Raw genomic sequence first — 22,027 nt, forward strand, 5'->3', positions numbered from 1 at the left:
ACATGTATTTATTTGTAGAGAGACACGACTCGGTTCTCTATATCGAACTTGACTCTGTAATCCGTTGGAAAATATTGCCAACGTCCGTTAAACTATACGTTCTACAAACCAGCATCATAAATGTTTGATAAAAAAAATAAAATACATGAATCATAAAATTGATAGTTTTATTAAGATAACAAAGTTTTTTTTTATTTTATATGTTATCATTGAACTGAATAAATTTTAAATCCTATAAATAAATTAATTTTTAGGGGAAGGTCCAGTGAGATGGGCTAGGATATTTTTTTTTTATTTCAAATCAATTTTCAACCCGAATATTTTTTTAAAAATCGTCTCATTTCCTTAAAAAAAAATTTTACAAAAACCCTCATGAGAATATCATATATGGTAAACATATATTAAAAAATATATGTTACAGATATAAATATATATGTGGCAATACATGAAATCTTATATAGAACTATATAGATTTTGGCCGATTTTATTATATTTCTATATATGTTTTCTCTTATATGATTTCATATATATTTTTGTATAACTTCAATATATTATTTATATATTTGAAAACTTATAATTTTAATATATTCAACAATAAATGTTATTTATATATGAAAACAAACAAGAATACACATAGGTTAGGGTGGGGCAGAGCGGCCCCCCTGAAATTTTGACCAAAAAAAAAATTTTTTTTTTTTCGACTAATTACTATAAATCCGACATGTTTGCGCATGTTTACCCCTACGCATGACATTTGGGGCAAAATGGACAAGCCCAAAATTTTGAAAAAGTGATTTTTTCATATTTTTATCGTCAAATTAAAAAAAAATTGTTATAATTCCACATTTCTAGCCCTACGCATAACACCTGGGGCAAAATGGACCAGCCGAAACTTCCGAAAAAATTATTTTTTCATATTTTTCGGCCGTTTCTCTATGTAAGAGGCAAATTTGGTCACTAAAAATTTATAAAAATTAAATTTTTTTTTTTTAGTTGATAAATTTTTGAAATAAAGTAAAATTATAGAATTGATTTTTTTTTTTATTAAATAACAATTAGTAATTAAGGTAATCGAGAGTGAACGATTTTTTACGCTTTAAAAAATTTTTTTCGAGTAATATAAAACCAAAAATAGTTGTCAAGAGAAAGAAATACATTCTTAATGATGAAAACAATTTAAAAAAAAAAAAACGAAAAAAAAATTTTTTTTTATCACTTTTTGAAGGGGGCCGCTCTGCCCCACAAAAAAAAAAAAATTTTTTTCAGAATTTTGGCAAAATGTCCATAAATTTGTTCGAAATAGGACAAAAGTAAAGTGATCTTATGGTTGAAAGCCACAAAAAATAATAATTAGCTTAGGGGGGCCGCTCTGCCCCACCCTCCCCTATAATTGATCATTATATGGCACGATATATGTACCATGTATTTAACTTTATAAATTTTTGTATATTTTTCGATATATAAAACCATATAAGTTTCCCCATATATGTAAGAATAAATAAACTCTATTTTTTTCTGTTTTCCTCTTTCTGTTATAAGATTCAAACATTGTGTTCAGAATATATATATGTGTGTGCTAGCTTACAAATTGACATATATAATTATCAACATATGCAATACATATATGTGCTAACTTATAAGTTTATATATATGAGTATAAATATATATAATACATGTAATAAATTATAAACTTACGTATATAATTAATTATATTAAAACTTACTATATTATATATAAGAAAATATATACCGTTTTTGGCCACTTATATGGTCCCATTTTGATTATATATTTTTCCATATACATTTATATCCATGGCGTATATACGTGGGTATTTTTCTCAATTTATCTATAAATTGTCTTATTGAGAGAAGCACCTAAACCAGGATAATACCCATGTATAAATGGTGTATAAATATACATGGTGCGACATCCATATCCATATATATTTATCATATATGGTATTTTCATGCGGGAATGCCTTCCACTACTTCTTATTCCTTTGCCGTGGGGGTTCTCTTGTTATTTAAAATAAAAAAAAAATAATAATTTGAAAAATTCCATGTGACTTTGTCAACAAGTATAAATATTAAAATATGTGATTATAATTGTAGTTGAGGTTGTAGTTGTATTACGAGAGTTGAATAGCCAGGCAAAAGGTGCTTGACCGTAGTGGACGTTAGCTCATTTTCAGCAGCGCAACGTCGAGGTCTTTGGTGTAAAATTTATGGCTCAAGTAATTCCCGCTAGACACCCACTCTTGTCAAGGATATAAAATACTGTATATATCACTGTGGGTTCCGTCCTGGCAGTGGACCACCACTCTGTCGGTGGTGCGCGTGGCCTAACACGAACACCATGTCAGAACGGACCTCGATCTCTACTACTGCGAGCCCGATCCGACATGCATTATTCACGAGCACAGACAGATATGCTATGATAAAAATTCACAAAGGGGAATTCCTTCGGATAATAACGTTAGGAGTGTATAGATCAAAGTGTATAAACATGTTTTTATTATTATACTTTTTTTTACAGCAAAAAAATATATTGTTGTTTATAGATTTATGAGATACGTCAGTGTCAGTATTATGGAGACCGTTTTTATTTATTGGTTGCTCTTTTTTACTTCGATCTCGCTTAATTTTTCATGTCCTTGTGAACTTTATAGAGGGTTTCAGAGTTTTTACGTCGAAATGTTGTGAGAAAAAAAATTAAAACAATTCAAAGTGAAGCTAAAAATTTAATTTAAATCTGAGAACATTTTATAGAAAATTATCCGTGAAAAAAATGCGAAGTTAATGAAGAGTATTATTTATTTAATCCTCTCACGGAATTAATTTCACTCGACGGAGAGTGAAAATTGCAGGGTTTAATTTACACAAGGTCCGAGTCATACAGATAATTAAATGGTTATATTTAGAACTTTACATGTACTATTACAGCAATTTTGAACTCGATTTAACGTCAACTCTATAAAGTTATGCTGCGTAATTTATTTATTTTATTTTAAATAGCGACCGATTTTTGAGATTTTTTGGCGAGAGGTTCGGTGCCCAGTCTCTGCGTTTGTTTTGTAGGTATTACAATATTTGTAGAATCGATCCAATCAATTCAAAAAAAAATTATGTAACAAATCGGTCTATCACTACTTTGTGAATTTTGTTTGTTACATCTCACGCCGAGTGATTTTAATAAAACTCGCAGCGGATTAAAAGTAAACTTCATATTTACTATCAATTTTTTAGAGTATGAATAAAAATCGAAGGGAAAAAAGTGTCCATTGTTTGTTAATCTGTACATTATTTTGTTGAAACTAAAAACAATGATCAGTATTTTTTTCTGCTCTTATTTAAGCCCAGCGATCTGAATATTGTAGATAATCCTTTTAATTCCTTAATAGTGTTTACAAAAAAAAATTTGATTTTCATTATCAATGCATGCGTATATTGAATTATTTAATCTTGATTACAAAGAATTTTTTTATTTTTATTACTAACCAAATAACATAAAAACCAAACTTCGATTGCCAAAATAAAAAATTTTCATTTTCGTGAAAAGGGAGTAGTCAAAAAAAATAATTTTGATAAAATTTAATTATTATCCACGTGTAGAGTGAAGTCGAAATATCATATGAGATATAATTTTTAAGCCAAAGCGTACCCGAGTCGAAATATTAGACGTAAATTGAACGTTTTTAACGTTTTGAACGTAAATTGAACGTTTTGGACATTAAAAACTCAATTTGACAGATTTTTAACTCATTCAAAACGTAGACTGGAGTATCATAAATCAAAAACGTTACTAAAACCTATTTAGACTTATAATAAGAAAACATAAGCATACCAAAAAATTTTTTTCATCGATTTTGTACTCCTGGATTATAATGACGTCAATTTCGTAAAATTTTGTCGTCTGTCTTTCTGGCTCTTAAATAAAAAATTCGTATTTTGAATAAAAATTTTTTCAGTTTCATACTTCTATCTTTAACACTATATATTTATACCTGTTCATATATTATGATATCAAGGTTATGAAAATTGTGATTACAAATATTGAAATAAATTAATTAATGTTATCATTAAACTAAAATCATAACTCATGAAATTACCAATTTTTTTATGAACCAAAATACAAAACAATCGTTCAATTAACTTTCAAAACGTTAAAAACGTTTCCTTTACGTTTAAAACGTTAAGAACGTTCAATTTACGTCTAATATTTCAACTTTGGTAAGCACGAAATTTTGAAAAAATTAAAAAAAGAGTTTGTGGCTAGCCCATTTTGCCCCTCATTCTTTCGCCTAATTTATGAATAAAAATTTGATAATTTGTCATCATAAAATTGACACTAATTTTTTTATTTACTAAAACATCATTTATAATGTCGTAAATTTAATGTCTTTTTTTTCCTGCTACCATTTATGTACAGAAATATATAGTGAAAATATATGTATAATATGTAAGTATATCGTGACTGAAATCTTGAAGCCATGTGACACAAAACTCGCCCTTTTTATTACCTTAATAAAATAAAATATTTTTCTCCCCTTCTAATAATAACTTAGTCAATAAAGAGATCGTAATAAAAATACGTGTAATATAACTTTTATTACACGAAAATAGAGTAGAAAATTTTTATAAAGTGAATAAAAGGAAAATGTAGAATTTATCTGACGAAGAAATCTATAATTAAATTTATCAATTTAATCCAATTGAACATAACTCGGTTAATTATTCATAAAAAAAAACATTTCCATTCATCTTTATTTATAATTTATTTAACATTTAACAGAATTAATATTAAATTATTCAATCGTGACAAATGAACAAGCAGCCTGTTCATTTGACAAAATAAAACCCAAATAATTTTAAAAAAAGTAATAATAAAATAAACGAAAATCAAGAAATAAAAAGTAATGTGTGTATGATGCGGATGAAATGTAATTTGCAATGTAAATTCACGAAATTTGGCTTAAGGCCAATTTAATGCTTGAACTGTAGAAATTTCAAGCGAAGCGAAATCTCAGTGTTCCACACCAATGCCTACGACAAAACGCCCAAAAGAAATAATAATAAAAATAAAAAAAATTAAATCTAAAATAGTAAAATGACAAAAAAAAAAAAAATTAAATAGAGTGGGAAAGAATAAATGTTACGAAAGATACTTAGCAAGCGTGTGGAAAGGACCCAAACGCTTTTCCACCATCACCGCTTAGTGCAGTGTATGTATATAATATTATATATATATATATATATATATATATATATATATATATATATATATAACCACACATACACTCAACGCTGTCATAATTTACAGTTATGTGCCCCCAGAGTGACCATTTTACGATCGCCTTACCTACCATTACCAACATTACCGTTCTACACGGATATTATATTCTCCGCGTATTCCAATAATTTTTATCCGAAGCTTTACTCACACATAACCGCTCCATTTTGGAACAATCGCTTTTACTTTACCCTGTCACCATTATTCACTTCTATATCGTGAACTCTCTACGAATTTATGTGTCAAATTATCAATAAAATCTACTTAACATTTTATATATCTATATATATATATATATATATATATATATATATATATATATATATATATATATATATATATATTCTTATTTTATTTATTTATTTTAAATGCATCATCGGAATACTATTCCTATATACATGGCGTAGGAGTTCGCTGAACACAAATTACAATAATAAATGTACACTATCTACATATAAATAACCAAAAGTAATATATAAGGCACCAGGAAATACTAAGCAAATAATTAATGAATAAATATAGAGTATCATTAACTGCATTATCGCGTTGTTAAAAATAACAGCTGATGTCGCAATAACCCGTCCAGGAGAATAAGCATTAGCTAAGAGTAGAAAGCTTCGCGCAATTTTAAACAGGCTTTTAGGTATGCAATAAATATACGTATATATATTTATAGATATAGTAGATCTAGTAGTTTACCTATCGAGTGCGATCGTGTTTAAGACGCGAGGTGTGAAGATTGGTGCCCGAGCCGAAGGCGAGCGTCTTAGACTCGATTGTACTAGATACATACATTAGTTTTTGTGACAGATATTTGAAATTTACTACATTTAGTGCCTAAAAATTGCCGGTTATAACCCGGGTTTATTTATTTGGTAAGATTGTTTTGAGTATTTGTTGAAAATTAGAGAGAAGTCGGTAAGTGGACGAATTAAAATGATGATAAATTTTGTCACAAGATGGCTCGTTAAGTTACTTCGATATTTTTCGGTCGTTTGCTATCGCACATGTAACCAAAAAATATTTTTTGATCCGTTGATGACGTCACTATAAGATCAATTAGGTATCTTTTTTACCAGCTGTATCTTATCTGATATTTTTAGCGTAAAAGTTTACGTTTTTACGTAAAATTACTAGTTGACCTAAGTAAAAGTGAAGTTAAGAATTTATACCTTAAATCCTTGTTTTTTATATACACTGTAAAAAAAATCACCTGGGTAAGTCCAAGCGGTGTAGGTGTTAAAATTATCGGTGTTAAATTTACCCCCGAAAGCGGTGTGAAAATAACGCCGCCACCGGTGTAAATATTCTAGACCGGTGTTAAAATAACGCCGCCGCCGGTGTAGATATTCTTTACCGGTGTTGAAATATTTTACTTTGTGAATATTTTTACTTACTCGATCACTATACTTGTTAATAAATGATATTTTTTGTTAATTTTCATAAAAAACTGACATTTTTTATGTTTTATAATCTTTAAAGTTAATACTCCAAGCGGACGCAATTTACCCCGCTTTAACACCGGTATTTTTAACACCGGTGTATTACTCTTCCTACACCGGTGTAATTTCATTTTTACACCGAGCGGAGTTAAAACGAGTCCATTTTTAACACCGCTCTTTTTACAGTGTAGTTATTATCAAATGAATATTAATGTAATTCAAAACCAAATTTATCTATAAGTATTCTTATTTTATATAGTTGTACTACGTACTCACAACTATATGTTCTTTTGTAATAAATGTAATTACTGTGTTATGAAATTTGCCATTTGGCCTGTGCCTTGGCATTAATAAACGAAATTCTAAACTCTAAATTCTAAATTCTAATATTTTGAGCTGCCGGCTATAGGCGCTAAATGTCGTACATATCAAGTGTCTGTCACAAAAAGTTCTATAAATAAACAAATACAATAAATAAAGCATGTTAAATTAATCTAACGTGTTATCAGATATTCAATGAAACATTATACGCCGCTACCCTTACGATTATATGTACAATAATGTCCATATGCATTTATATATACATATATATATGCGTATATGTTCATTTCACCGATTGATAACAATTGAAGCCGCAGTGCAACCACAGATACGAATGTTACAGGCCACATATCCACTAACACAGAGCAGTAATACAACATTAGGCAGTAGGTGAATCTAGGTCTCTTGGTGTAATCTCAAATCGAGTCATTACGGTATTCCATGCATTTAGGTATAGTTCAACCCGCATATATGTATGTATATATATAAGCATATTCAACTATTACTGGCTATTGCTTTGAGACAATGACTCTATGCACCAGTAACCACCTAACAAATTTTATGTTCGATAGTTCAGGTACCGTTGTATCTATTTGCGCGTTTTCACGACCAGAAATGTATTTATTTAGTTGGTATTAGAAATTAAAAAAGGTATTAACATTTCCCAGGGCTCGTTAAAAGTTTGAGCTTGAGCTTGTAATTAAAAAATAATTAACGAAGGTTAATGTAATTATAATGATCATAGTACTTAAAGGGGTCAAGATTGAAATTTAATTAAACTATGAGATTAATAAGAAAAAAAAGGAGTATTCGAAAATTAAATTGCAGAAATTTTTCATAGAATATTGTCTACACGGAAAAAAAAATTATGGGAAATTTTGCTATGCACTATGGCAATAGTTTCCATACCATTATGGGAACTATTCTCATAATGTTATGGGGACCATTCCCATAATATTATAAAAAAATTTTTTTGCAAAATAGTGTAGAAATTTCTCTCATGGTATGGAAAGATTTAAATGAAGCTTTGAATTTGAATTTTTGTTTTTATATTTAATAATATTTCTGTGTATTGTAGAAGTGATTACCACACTTTTCATTGAATTAATTTTTTCATGATAGTGTGGGAACCATTCCCATAATATTATAGGAATGGTTCCTATAATAGTGTGGGAACTATTCCCATAATATTATGAGAATGATTCCCATAATGGTATAGGAACTACTCCAATAGCATTATGGGAACCATTCCTATAATATTATGGGAATGGTTCCTATAATTTATGGAAATGATTTCTCTAAAATATAGGGTTCATTCCTATATATTATAGGAATGATTTCCATATTATTATAAGAACAAACCCTATAAATTATAGGAACCATGTCTATAATTATAGGAACCATTCCTATAATGTTATGGCTAGCATTTCCATAATTATAGAAACTGTTTCTATAATTATAGAAAACATTTCTCTAATTATAGGAACTGCTCCCATAATTTATGGTGATAATTCCTACGATGGTATAGGAAAAAATTTCACAGAATTATGGGAACTGTTTCCATAATTTTCGTTCCGTGTAGTGTTTTTTTAAACCTCCAGTTATTATTAACTTAAATATTTAACTGAAGTCAATAATGTCCGAGAACTTTCAATATGAGCGGTTAAATATCTCGTGTAACAGTTGATTAATTATATAGTCAGCAAGTGTTTTCGCTGTGGAGTGGATCGATGAGATGAGATGATAAATAAACAACCGTGCGGAAGATAGAACATGTAATGTCTGATAAAAATCAGTATAGAACTTGCGTCGTAGTTAAATAAGAGACTGGATATAAACTTTGAGCACAACACACACATACAGTCTGAGTGATCAAACATGATCGCGTAATTAAACGAGAATCTATGTACTCTGAGGCAAACGCGGTTGATGATGTTGACTGTAATCGTGTAGGGAACCTCTGGGTGAGGATGTAGGTTGATGCATAGGCAAATGCAGCTTGTAGGCCTAGCTTTCCGTGTAAGTGTGAGCGAGTGTGTGCATAGGTGTTGTATGTATGCCAGGACATACGATGACAAGCGGCATTACTATATCCTGAGCTGACAAACGGCTTCACTATCACTGACATTAACCTCGGCAACACGCCTTCCTTCTACCACTGGGACTCTCATATATCTAAATACAAAGGAGGTGACTAGGCCAAAGACAATGAAATATTCACTCGATAACTTACCGCCAGCTAAATCTTTTAAAAATATTATTAACGCATTGTTTGTAATCCACGTGGGTTGGAAAATTTTAAACAAAAATATTTACGGAATAAAATATTTAATTGCTAATGGAAGCTCTAGAGTAAATATACTTTTAGAAATTTATGGAGTAAACCCGGAGTGAATAAAGAGTCAATGATTTTTTTATTATTTACTCTGTTTAGAGTCAGTTCTGCTTCGAGGGGGAGTTTTATTTATATTGCTAAGGGAGAAAAAATGAAAAGATTAAATCTGGGTTCATTCATATTCAAAAATGTGCCAAAAATTTTACGTCGGAGGATCTTCCGAATTTGAGACATTAAGAACTTTTAGGTGGAAATTTTTTTAGCTTCATATTTTTTACTGATATATAATTTACGGTGGGCTATTTGAGCCTGTGGCCTATATTTCTGTTGGTTTTGAATTCGAAAGTGTATCAAATTTTTAATAAATTTAATACCCTACCGATCAATTAAGATAGGCGCAGAAATTGATAATGGCTATGCCCCATTGCTTCTCCAATTATTGGTCAGAATTTTTTGTTAACAAGTTACACAATACCGTAAATAATCTATTGTATTACTGTTTCGAATTTACCTCATATATATATATGTATATATAGTAGCGCAAGTATAATAGGAAGATAACCAAACACACACCGTCGGTTTTGTCTTTATACCCGATTCGCTCGATCCATTAACGTTAATTAACGTCACAAAATCGATAGCAATCAGCTGTGCGGCGAAACACACCGGAAAATCCACGATCATTAAATAACTTCTAGCCAATAGTGGTTTTCCAAAGTACTTGCAGTCTGATGTATAAATGATTGCTCAGTATCAATATCACAAGTCCCGTTTAATGGCTTTAAATCCCGCTTAAATAAATTTAAAGATTTCAATTTATGTCTGAAGAAAAGTTTATGCTCAAGAAATATATATATTATTTTTATTCATAAATTTATTTGTGTATGACTAACTTACAAACTGCAATATATATGCATATATGGAGATACAGAAGTGAAAGAAAAATCAAAAAGTGACGTTGATTTATGCGAACATGTTACACGACGAGTTGGCATCACCACGAGACATGTTGTGTGTGCATGTGTGTGTGTTTGTGTGTATATATACGTGGGTGGGTGTGTAGAGGAATGGAATAAGAAACGACCTAAAGTTCATTCGGGAGTTTGCTATCAAAGTTCACGCAGATTATTTCATGAGTTGTGTACATGCATCTAGATTTAAGGAAGATTTTAGATATATATACATATATATAATATATATATGTGTGTGTATTACTAGTTTATCCGTACATCTAAGTTATAATGAACTTTCGACATAACTAAAAATACTATTATACATAACTATATATTGTTAATTAAGATATTTATTAATAAGTTAATTCAGCGGATGTAAATCGCAAGATTTCTGATCTGTTCAAGACGGAAATAAAGTTATATTTTAATTAAACGTTGTAAGTTTGATGAATGGACAGATTAATTTTATAAAACTTTGATTATCAAAGTTAAATTTTTAGCAATCAATACTTGGACAGAAAAGTATATTTTATTATAAAGGTGGCGTAAAAACTTGTCAGATATTTTTGTCCCGTTTTTTTTTCTTAGAGAAAATCTCTAGACGTAAAATAAAGAGCAGAGATCGATGCACTACACTATAATCTAGCAATCTCGGCTTTATTTTTCTTAATATTCCCTTCCATTTATTTAGGAGAAAAACCTGGACAAAGTTTCCGTTTATTGGCCGAGGACATCAAGGAAAGTCCTATTTGTCCTCTCGATAGCGAAAGAGATTTCTTCAGATATTTTTTTGGCGGACGGTATTAAGCTGACCTCAAAAATCGTAAAATATATTGCTTGGGCAAACAAATGGCCGTGGCAGACCCGGGATAACGCGTGTTACTAATTTACCAAATTAATAATAACACCTATAAATAAATTTAATTGCCGAAAAAATAATTAAGACGAGATAATTCTTTTATAATGACTATGGTGGTCCATAAGGAAGCCGTCAGCTGCGAACGTCCATTAACTTAGAAAACTAATCGCTAAACTTTCCACTCACTAACTATCCAGAATTCAATTACCATATCCTCGTCTGTAGCTCTTTCATGGGCTCTCTAGCGAGGTGATACCAGAAATATGCGCGCCAACCTCATCTATATATATATATACATACATGCATACATTGAGATATATGTAGACATATATCCTTATATATATTCAGCGAGAAAGCAGAGATGGAGAACGCATTTTAAGTTACCGACTTGAGTCACGTTGAAGCTAACGAATACTATTATATCAAATTAATGAGCAAAGTTTTAATATTCTGATGAATGATTGACATTTATGGCTATTACAAGCTCTATTATTACTTAAATTACTCAAACTCTTCATTCTCTCAAGTATAATCTCATAAAACAAGCAGACATTCTTTTAAAAATTTAAACACAGTAATAATAATTCAAGTTTCTCCATCGCAGAGTCCCGGTGGCATAAATGACGGCATAGTTTTCATAATTTAGATAAACAGACATTCAAACAGAAACAATTCTCTCAGCATCATGCTCATCTTTATAACAGGATACACAACAATAGAGGTTGCAAGTACAATTTTCCGCAGTTTTCCCTTATAAAGCGCCAGTGCGCAACCTAAAAGACCAGACAAGAAATAAAATTGACAGGAAAAGAAGCAAACAAACGACCGAGCAAACAAACAAAGTGAAGTAGAGTAAAGTAATATATAAACAGAGCTCTTATAAACCCGTATATATATATTACGATGATATTTCTGGTGCAATAAACCATAAATTCTTTTGATCTTTAAATGGTCTTTTGGCGAAGTTTAACTCAACTTCTTTTCTCTTCTTGATATAACCTACACAATGACCAACCAGATTTCCTATCCATGTCTGTCCATTTAACTTTTAAGACAGCAGTTACAGATTCTCGACTAGACAATTTCTAGGATTCTGAATTCTCGGAGAAAGCATCAGAAACTGGGAGAACCGAGTCTGAGATACTCTGGCAACATACTGGCAAGATGCCACTAACATTTTAACATGCATATCAGTAACTTTGTTGTTACTTTGATATCCGACTACTCAAGCACTTTTGGTCTGAAATTAAACGTACGAAGAGAATGCACGATGCATTTAACCACCACTAAAGTTATTCTGACGTGTTGTTATGTATTCACGGGGATCGTATCATCAACAAGTGTCTTACTCATGTCACGAAAATGTCATCATTTAGTCTTATCTACACTATATTCAATTAACACATAACTTGCCATCTTATTCTCTAGCGATCAAGGGAAAAATTTTTTCACTAATGACTTAACGAGCTTTCTCAACCCCTTGATAGTTATAATCTATATTATTAATCTATATTATTAAGAGAGTAAGGAAAATTTTGTTCCCGCCATATCTATATGATAGAATTAGTTAATGTTATTGAAATTAGTATCATTAGATAGCATTTGACTTGAATTTGTGCCTTTTCATAATTTAAACTCTTTTTAATTGCCAAGTATTGAGATAAATAAATTTATCTATATCATTCGAATTACATTTAAATTACGCGAGAAAAAAGACGTATTTATTTTCTTTAAATAAATTAATACTTTAATTATTCTGTCACTAAATATGACTGAATATATAACTATAATATATATATCGTTACTTATTCCAAAATGACAGATTTTTATACTCTTTTTTGGTTTTAGGAAGCTTCTCAAAGCCAAAAAAGTTTGCATAGAAAAAAAAAGGATTCATTGACATAAAAAATCTTTACTCGCCTAAAGAAATTTTTTGCATTGTGAATTGAAAACAAAATTTTATTCAGAACTAGAAAAAATTACTTGGTGCAAAGAATTATTTCTTGACCAAAAAAATCTTTTCTCGCTCCAAGACAATTTTTGTATTTAATCAGTATGTCTAATATGAACATTAAGAAATTTTTTAACTTTTTCGTCTAAATAATTTTTTTTTTTTTTTTTAATACCCGAATTTTTTGAGGAAATGAAATTTTTCATCAAGAATTAATGAAATTATATCAATTATACCCAACATTTAATTTCAATAAAATAAATTTCGCAATATTTGGTTTCAGTGCAATTAAAAAAATTTTTTTCGATACCCATTTTGTCCAACTCTCCCCTGAATTCCATCATAAACGAAGATGAAAATTTTTTGTCGTTAAAAAAATAAGTTCAATTTCTACGCCTAATTTTAATAAAAAATAGCTTGTGTTGAAAACGAGTTTGAAAGTTTAATGACACTTAGAAAGTTGTCACGTACATAAAGAGAGCTCTTGTATGAAAAAAATAACGACTCCAATTGTAATGAAAGATGTATAGTAATGTAGGAGGGAAAGTGTGAATGTAATGTAACTTAAAGAGGGCTGAGTAACAATGCGTATACAGGACAAGTTAACGGGATGAAATGAAGAGAGATTGCTCTGATGCTCAGGTACTTCGCTTTGTACAACACGAATTACCAATGTCGTGTAGTACACTAGTCAGTGCTCTCGTAAACCTCGAGTACAAGCCCAAGAGAAAATAGACTCAACTAAACCATGCCAGACGAGACTACTCCTGGTGCAATCGCTATTAAGATTATAGGGCAATTTCCAGTGCAGGTATATACATCAAGAGACTGTTAAATCCTGGGTAGCATTGTGCACAAAGCTGGAACAATTAGCTTTTATGTTCTTTTGACATGAAAGCTTGATCATCGTTTTTCATGAACATTAAGCTGAATAAGTCACTTTAATGTATACAGATATCTCCATGAAACTCCATCATTTTCGACTGCAGCTTTTCTGAATCAAGAACGAGCTTCAAAGCCTTTCAGATAAAATTCATTTTAATTTCATCAATTGCTTTCAGCTTGATACCAAATACTAAATCTTTACTTTGTGGAAGTACATATATATGTATATATATGTCGGTAAAGCGGGTATATAGAAAAATCATCAACTGGTTTCCAAAGTAATATAAAATGGTAGGAAGAACATAAACAAATGACCCAGATATCTTTTTATACGAAAATAGCTATTCCGGATAAAATATAAAAAAGTATTATGGGGAAAAAAATTTACGAGTTAAGAGCGAATCCATCGCAAACAAGTCGATTGGTGATTCTCGGAACTTAATGGCCCGACATTGCGACGAGTGATTCGTGAACTTTTTCAGCTTCGGTGCTACTACATGTATACATATATACATATATACATATATACGACAAGACGATAAAGTCAATAAAAATCAGCAGCACTGACGGCGGTTGAATTCGACTTGTTACTGGAATTTTGCCAGTCACTGTCAACTCGTAAAAATACTTGCCACCAACGACGTTATTATTTGTCAAAGTTAACCGATTACATATTAATTTTTCATACTTTACACATAACATGGAATACATTATTATTTATGATAAATGTCCCCATCAAAACTTTTATATTGATGATATTAAACCGTTGAGTGACAATTGACAATGGATATTAATTACGCGCAATTAAATTAACATCCAATAACTTTTGATATTTGCTTCCGTACTACAGTTTAGTGACTCGTCAATTCGTTCAATGACAATAATAAATTTATTCGTAATGCGAAAACTGTAAACCGGATTAAAAGGCATTATAAATTTTTTTTTCATACGCTAGCGATAAATTTATGAATTTCTCCGAGCCAGAAAACTTTTACTTGATTTAATATTTTGTCTTTGCAGTAGTCAAGTAAAAAAATACATAAAGAAAAGCCGGGGAAAATGGTGTACTCAATAACTTGAGTTAAATTTACAAAAAACAAAATTTTTTCACATTTTATAAAAATATATGTGAAATATAAGAGATTCGTCGTATTCTGCGTCTAGAGAGTGAATTTCCCTCAGCATCCTCATTTTTCCAAAACCTCTTTTATATATAAATATATAAGTAAATAAATATATATAGAACGGAATAAAATAAAAGTATTGAGTAAAACTTTGAAAATGGTTTAGATGCAAGCATACATATATTATTAAAAATATGTATGTACATATGAATATATATGCAAATGAATATATATATATTGGGAAGATCGAGTACAAAATTCCATCAAGTGCAAGTGCGTTCAACATTGTTATCTTCCTTCCGTATTTCTTAGCCGTATATAGATACTCCGAAAGTGGTATGAGTAGACTGCAGACTGCCGGCGGCTGCTGCCGACTTGAGTTTGATCAAAAGTAGAGGAAGCAAGTACGTGCACATGGGCTAACTCCTCAAAATTGAGGTAGAAAAGCTCTCGAGAGCACTGGCAATAAAACCCCTTGGCTTTTTTTTTATACTGCATCTTCAAAGACTACTCACAATTCTTTATTTTTATCTCCTATTTTACCTTTTTACTTTTCTGTCTTATCCGCCAGTAAAACACAAATTTAATAGACCAAGACAGTAAATGTTTTTCAAATATTTCATTTCAAACAGAATTTATTGCAGATACTCTCCACTCTCCACAATCCACTTTCGAGTCTTTTTTGTAATTCGACTTTTATTTTTTAATCAAATAAATAAATAGCTAGTGATTTTTAGAATCGGAAACCCTCGTTTGCATTTCAATCGCGATTGGTATAATTTGTAAAAACAGAACTCACCTCTCTTAGAAGCGTGGAAGCTGTCTTGAGGGGAAATCTGTTCTATCTGAGCGCTGAGCCGCGATCTGGGTAAAATGTCTCTGTTGTTGTTGATTTTTTCTACTGCGTAACGAAACGCCACCGCTTGTTTGTCATCCGATGGATGAAACAATCCACCTGGGAAATTAAAAAATACACATAACAAATATATATTAGTGTAACTCATAATGTATACACATATTTTTTAAAAAACTGATTTAAATTTTATTTTTTAATCGACTTATTTATATTTTAATTCCACCCTCAGTAGAAACTTTTCCTGTACGAAATTTAATCTCGCAAAATGAAGTCATATTTTTAATCAATATATGTAATATTTAAATTCAATAAATTATTTATAAATAAATAAATAAATAAAAAAAAGTTTTTATACTGTGGGTATTTTTTTTTAATATAGCTGATGTGATAGTGGTATCTCTGTATGAAAAGGTCGGCTAGTTTACATTCAGTGTGGAAGACACGTACATGGCACGGTGGAGTAGATAAATCAGTTTTAAAATATTAGCATTTTGGTGGCTTGCCCACCGGGATGTTTGTTATAGTATTTAATCTTAATTCTTTTTTTTGTTCAACACAACTAAAAAGTTATACTATTCATCAACTATATTCATTATTTCGGGACTGGGATGAGAATATTTTGCATTTTCAAACAAAAAAAAAAAGAAGACAAGAGATGTCCTGACCTATTGTTCCTAAACAAATAATTATTTATTATTATGACCCAGTAATAGGGTCAAAAATCCGACACAAGCTAAAATGGTCTAAAATTTATTTCCTCGTTGGATACGTCACATATATTTAAGATATTATTCGTTAATAAGAAACTTGAGCTCGACTTTTCTCAAAAATAATTTTTCAGTTGAGTTATGATTCAAAAATTTAAGTGGCCAAACATGTCCTGTTAAAAAATGTTTTTACTGACCCTTTCTACCCAGGAGGCCTACTTTGGCCCCCTTATCTCATATATTCCTTATCGAGCAAAAAATCAATTTTTTTGTTTCACGAGCCGAAGGTCACTGCCGCCAACGTCTGAGTCTCAAACCCCTGGTCCCCGTTAACGCATCAATTTTTATTGATCCTTTCAATATCCATTAAATATAAATAAGATATTAGTAAATTAATTTTTTATAAAAAATAAAATTCATTAATAAAAAAAATTACTGTAAGCATTTTCGAAAAAAAATTTTGAGTTAAATTTACTCAACAATTTAAATGACTAAACTTGTACCAATTTATAAAAAATTTCAATTGGCCTATTTTTCCCACAGGACCTACTTTGCTCTCCTCATCTCATATACTTTCTCTTCGAGCAAAAAATCAATTTTTTTTTGTTTCACGAGCCGAAGGTCACTGCCGCCAACGTCCGAGTCTCAAACCCCTAGTTCCCGTTAACGCATCAATTTTTATTGATCCTCTCAATATCCATTAAATATAAATAAGATATCAATAAATTAATTTTTTATAAAAACTAAAATTCATTAATAAAAAAAATTACTGTAAGCATTTTCGAAAAAAAATTTTGAATTAAATTTACTCAACAATTTAAATGGCTAAACTTGTACCAATTTATAAAAAATTTCAATTGGCCTATTTTTCCCACAGGCCCTACTTTGCTCCCCTACTCTGATATATTTTCCCTTCGAGCAAAAAGTCAATTTTTTTTGTTTCACGACCCGAAGGTGACTCGCGCCAACGTCCGAGACTCATACTCCCGGTCTCCGTTAATGCATCGATTTTTTTTTATAGAGAACATAAAAATAGGTTTCATACAAAGTGTGCTATTAGTATAAAATGTATGATAAATAAACAAAAACACGTATTTAATGTAAACAGCGCTGAGTGCCATAAACTCACGAATTTAAAAAAAATTCAAGCAAAATACCTACATGTTTATTAACAAAAAGCGAAAATAAATATTAACTATACCATTTTATTAATTCCGTCGGTCATTTATTATTCTACAGTGCCTTCAAACAAATAGCGGCATGAATTATTTGCATGAGTATAAAATAAAAAAGTAGACATTTACGAGTGTAAGTTAAAAAAAAGAGTTAATGAACATTTATTATGATAATAACGTTTGTTTATCAACTGATAAGGCTATACGAAGCTTTTATACCTCATGGGAATGCACAATAAATGATTTAGTAACTCATGGACATTCTAGTCAGAGCGCTGCGAATAAGCTCCATTCAGATGGGAAAATTTACCTCATAAATTATTAGTTTAACCTTGTATTCATCATAAACCAGAGCGAACAACCAGATATATAACTGCGCTGAGAAGACGTGGCACAGCTTTCCGGTCCACAAATTATATCTTGATCTCTGAAGGATTTATTACGCTTATTCTGCCATCGTTAACCAACAATTATATGCGGAGTAATCCCCATCCACTTATCGCTCCCATCTTTTCCGCGCAAAGAAACTGTATTGTAATTTATAACTCAACATTTTCAGTCCTAAGTAATTTGTTTTTATCTTTTATTCAACAGCACTTGACTTTTTTTTTTATTTTAAAAAAAAATTTAAAAAAGGTTTTGCTACAAAAGAAAAAAATCATTAATTAATACCGTGGAAATTATGCATATCCATAGAAAATGGAATTTTAAATATTCCTCGTGACACGTATATTGGAAATCGATTTTTATTATTTTTCAGCTCCTACTCTATCCCTACTACTGTCAAATTATTGAAGCTTGAATATTTATAGTTCATTGATGAATTAGCCTATGATATTTGTAGCCGACTAGGTGAAATAAAAAATTCAACTAAAACTGATGTTGCTAATTAAATTTATTTTTCAACCATTTCTTCGAACCCAAGTGTGTACGCCCGTGTGAAAAAAAAGTCGTTGCAAAAATTTTTCAGAAACGTTCATGACAGTGAACTTCAAAAATTGAGACAATTCTGAACTTTAAGGTGAACATTTTAGGAACTTTTAAAAAATTAGAAAGCGAACAATTTTTAACTGAAGTAGGGAAAGGGGGGGGGGGGCAAAAAGGGTAGGGTAGGCAAAACGGGGTACCCCAAAATTTGATAAAAAAAAATTTTATATTTTAAATGGTTTTTAAACATTCCAAAATCACTTCTGTAAATATAATTAAGCGTTACTTTGAATTTTTTTTGGTAAACTTTTTCAAAAATCAATTGTCAGTTGAAAAATATTAATGACGTTTGTTTTAAGATAAAAACTATTAAAAATTTTTTTTCTTCTTTTGTATCCAATAAACATGTAAAATATAATTTTTCTTCATGTAAATTACTTACAAAAAAATTCAACTTAATCAAATTCGTTTAAAATCCAGAAATTTTTTTTTACCTTTTTTAAGGGGTACCCCACTTTGCCCGCAGAAATGAAAAATTTTTTTTTTCAACGGTAACTGAAATTTTCTTCTATTTACTTTGAATATCATAAAAAAAAAAAAGATTTAGCGTATTTGCGTTTTCGAAAACTTGGTATTTCTTTAAGTACCCCCCTGTGCGTTTTTTTTTTTTCAATTTTTTGAGCAAGAATAATTTGATTTAACAATTTTTTGGGTTTGAAGAACATTAAAAAAAAAGAAACGAATTAATCAGTAATTGTCAATATTGTTGCATAAGCTTCAAATTGATGCCTCTAATGAACATTTAGTAAAAAAATTGATAAAATGAATCCCATCATGAAGCTCTCGGACTTTGTAAAAATTAATTAAATCTTTAGGTAACTTTTGGTAACTGGCTAAATATATGAAAAGCCATATAATTTTTAGTAAAAATGAAAACGGGAAGAGCAATCTTATAAGTGGTTCATTACGGCCACACTGAAAATATAAAAAGTGAAACAAATATAATTTAAACAATTGAAACTGAAAATAATTTTTCTCATGTTCATTTATAAGTCTTGACTTAATTCTTACAACTGTTCGCTCTATTTCCGTAATTCGTAAATTTCAGCAAACCAGTAAAGAGTTTTCTTAAGTAAAGAGAACCTTTGATCTTTTATTTTTTTTTTTTCGCCATCTCCGGTTCTTAACTCTGTAGTGATGAAGAAAACGTAATTATATAACACGAGGCTTCCTTTTATTACTCTATACAGACGTACAGAGTTTTCCGAGTGTCTCAAATAAGAGAAGAGAGAGACTAAAACAGTGGATAAAAGATAGTAAGAGAAAATAGTCCACTGGGATTCTGGAGGATGCAGAGGATAAAGAGAATCTAAACACCCACTCTTACTTCCGATACACGGAAGATTAAAAGGCACTCAGGAAACGAATGAATAATTTATGGTAGCGGCACATCCAGCTTCCTCCTGCACCGAGTCAGCCTTCTCATTCTCATCTTTATACTCCTCCTCCCCACAATATACCTCTTCAGCATTTGTGCTTACTCACTACTCCGTATATTTTCCTCGGAAATTCTATCTACACCTTAAATTACATGTAAATAGTAAGTAGGCATAAGGTGTAAGCAGTTACAACTGCTTATTCAGTACTCCACTCACTTTTATATTTTCGCTTTACTTTAAAACAAGATCCCTTTTCCACCCACATTTAAAACCTACAGAGTAGTCTGAGCTCATGTGCAACTTTAGACTACAATATTTCAGAGGATTTTACTCTTAAAAAAAACCCTAGTCTCAAGTATCCTGTTCGCTGTTAATTATTTTAATAATCAACGATTTTAATTAAACATACGTACACTGTAAAAAATTTGCGGAGTGGATGTCTGTTCATTTATTTGATCCCCTTGGAGTGAAATTTATTTTAATATTAAAATTCCGAATTGAGGTGAATGCGGATTCAAATACGATCTGTAATCACTCCGAATTCATTCGTTATGATGACATTCAATTACTTGGGGTGGATAATTGATATTAAATATAAAACCATCAGTTTTATATTTAGTTACAAAAAAAAAAAAACATTTTTTTTCATAGGATTTAAAATCGCAGTTGATACCTTTGCAATTAATGTTGAGTAATTAGACTTTTTAGGAATTCATAAAAGAAAAATTTTTTAATCAAAATTACGTTTATTGGAATACTTGTTAAAGTTTATAAAAAAAAGAAATTACTGATCCGTGTGAGTTCGAAACCTAATTAGATTCTACATCTTGAACCTTTCCGATTGCAACCGAAATAATTTAGTTCGATCTATCACTTTTTTAGCGAAACTTTGAGAAAAAAGAAAAAAATATTTTCATGTTAAAGTAAACAGAATTTTGTATAAAACATTAATACTCTTTGAACCAGGGTAGCCTCAAAAATCAATGATTTCCAATTGTTTTGCTTTTTTTCATGGTTCCGCTTGTTACAAAAAAGCTTCTGAAACTACAACAGTTTTTTGTCGAAAGCGATACCCAACTTTTGAACCATGAGCGAAATATTTTAATTAACCAACGAGTTCTATGGCACAGAAAAATATTCGAGAAACGAATCCTGTATATTGTGAACACCATTCGTATAATATAGATATATATGAAAGCAATCCACAGAATATTATAGGAATAGGTTCGAAATTTTGATATCCATATCGCTTTACAGTTTGAGCAATAATATCCTGCTAAAGATATTACTAACACGAAGATATCATGTATCCTTAAGCATTTGAAACCCCACAAGTGGTAGCTATAATCCTTACAAGACTTAACATGGTGCTATTACCTTTCACCTTAAAACTTGAGACAATAATCCTTGTTTTTTATAAATTTAATGGGAATGAATAATTAAATGTAATTAATCTTCATGAAGAAAATACACAGAAGTATTTATTTGATATTAATAAATGTATTTGTTTGAAACAGTTTTTCAGCATTATTTGGCTAAAATAAGTATTTGTTTGCCTCAAATATAGATTTATTAATAGTTAATAAATCTCATATTTGAGTGAACATCGCTGCGATATTTGACTACCGTGCCACGTTATGAGTATAACCTCGAATGGAATGACTGTGATCGTTAGTGGAGATTTATTATAATTTTTCATATTTTATATATTTTGTATAATAATTTTTATCCTCGATTCAAATTAATTGTGTGTATTATTTTCTT

General features: G+C 30.3%; 1 protein-coding gene across 7 annotated transcripts in view; it reads right to left on the bottom strand.

Moving 5' to 3' along the window:
• LOC130664020 (glutamate receptor ionotropic, kainate 2) overlaps positions 1-22,027 on the bottom strand; it is a 184,172-nt gene that overhangs the window by 42,483 nt on the left and 119,662 nt on the right. For all 7 annotated transcript variants that reach the window (XR_008989285.1, XM_057463663.1, XM_057463664.1 and 4 more), the window contains one exon: positions 15,959-16,114. Coding sequence is in view for 6 of the 7 variants with exons in the window: in XM_057463663.1 (XP_057319646.1) it covers positions 15,959-16,114 (156 nt within the window). In the remaining variant the exon portion in view is untranslated. The remainder of the gene's footprint in view (positions 1-15,958; positions 16,115-22,027) is intronic.

The sequence above is a fragment of the Microplitis mediator genome, chromosome 2 (genome assembly GCF_029852145.1).
Source record: "Microplitis mediator isolate UGA2020A chromosome 2, iyMicMedi2.1, whole genome shotgun sequence".
NCBI classification, from domain to species: Eukaryota; Metazoa; Arthropoda; class Insecta; order Hymenoptera; family Braconidae; genus Microplitis; species Microplitis mediator.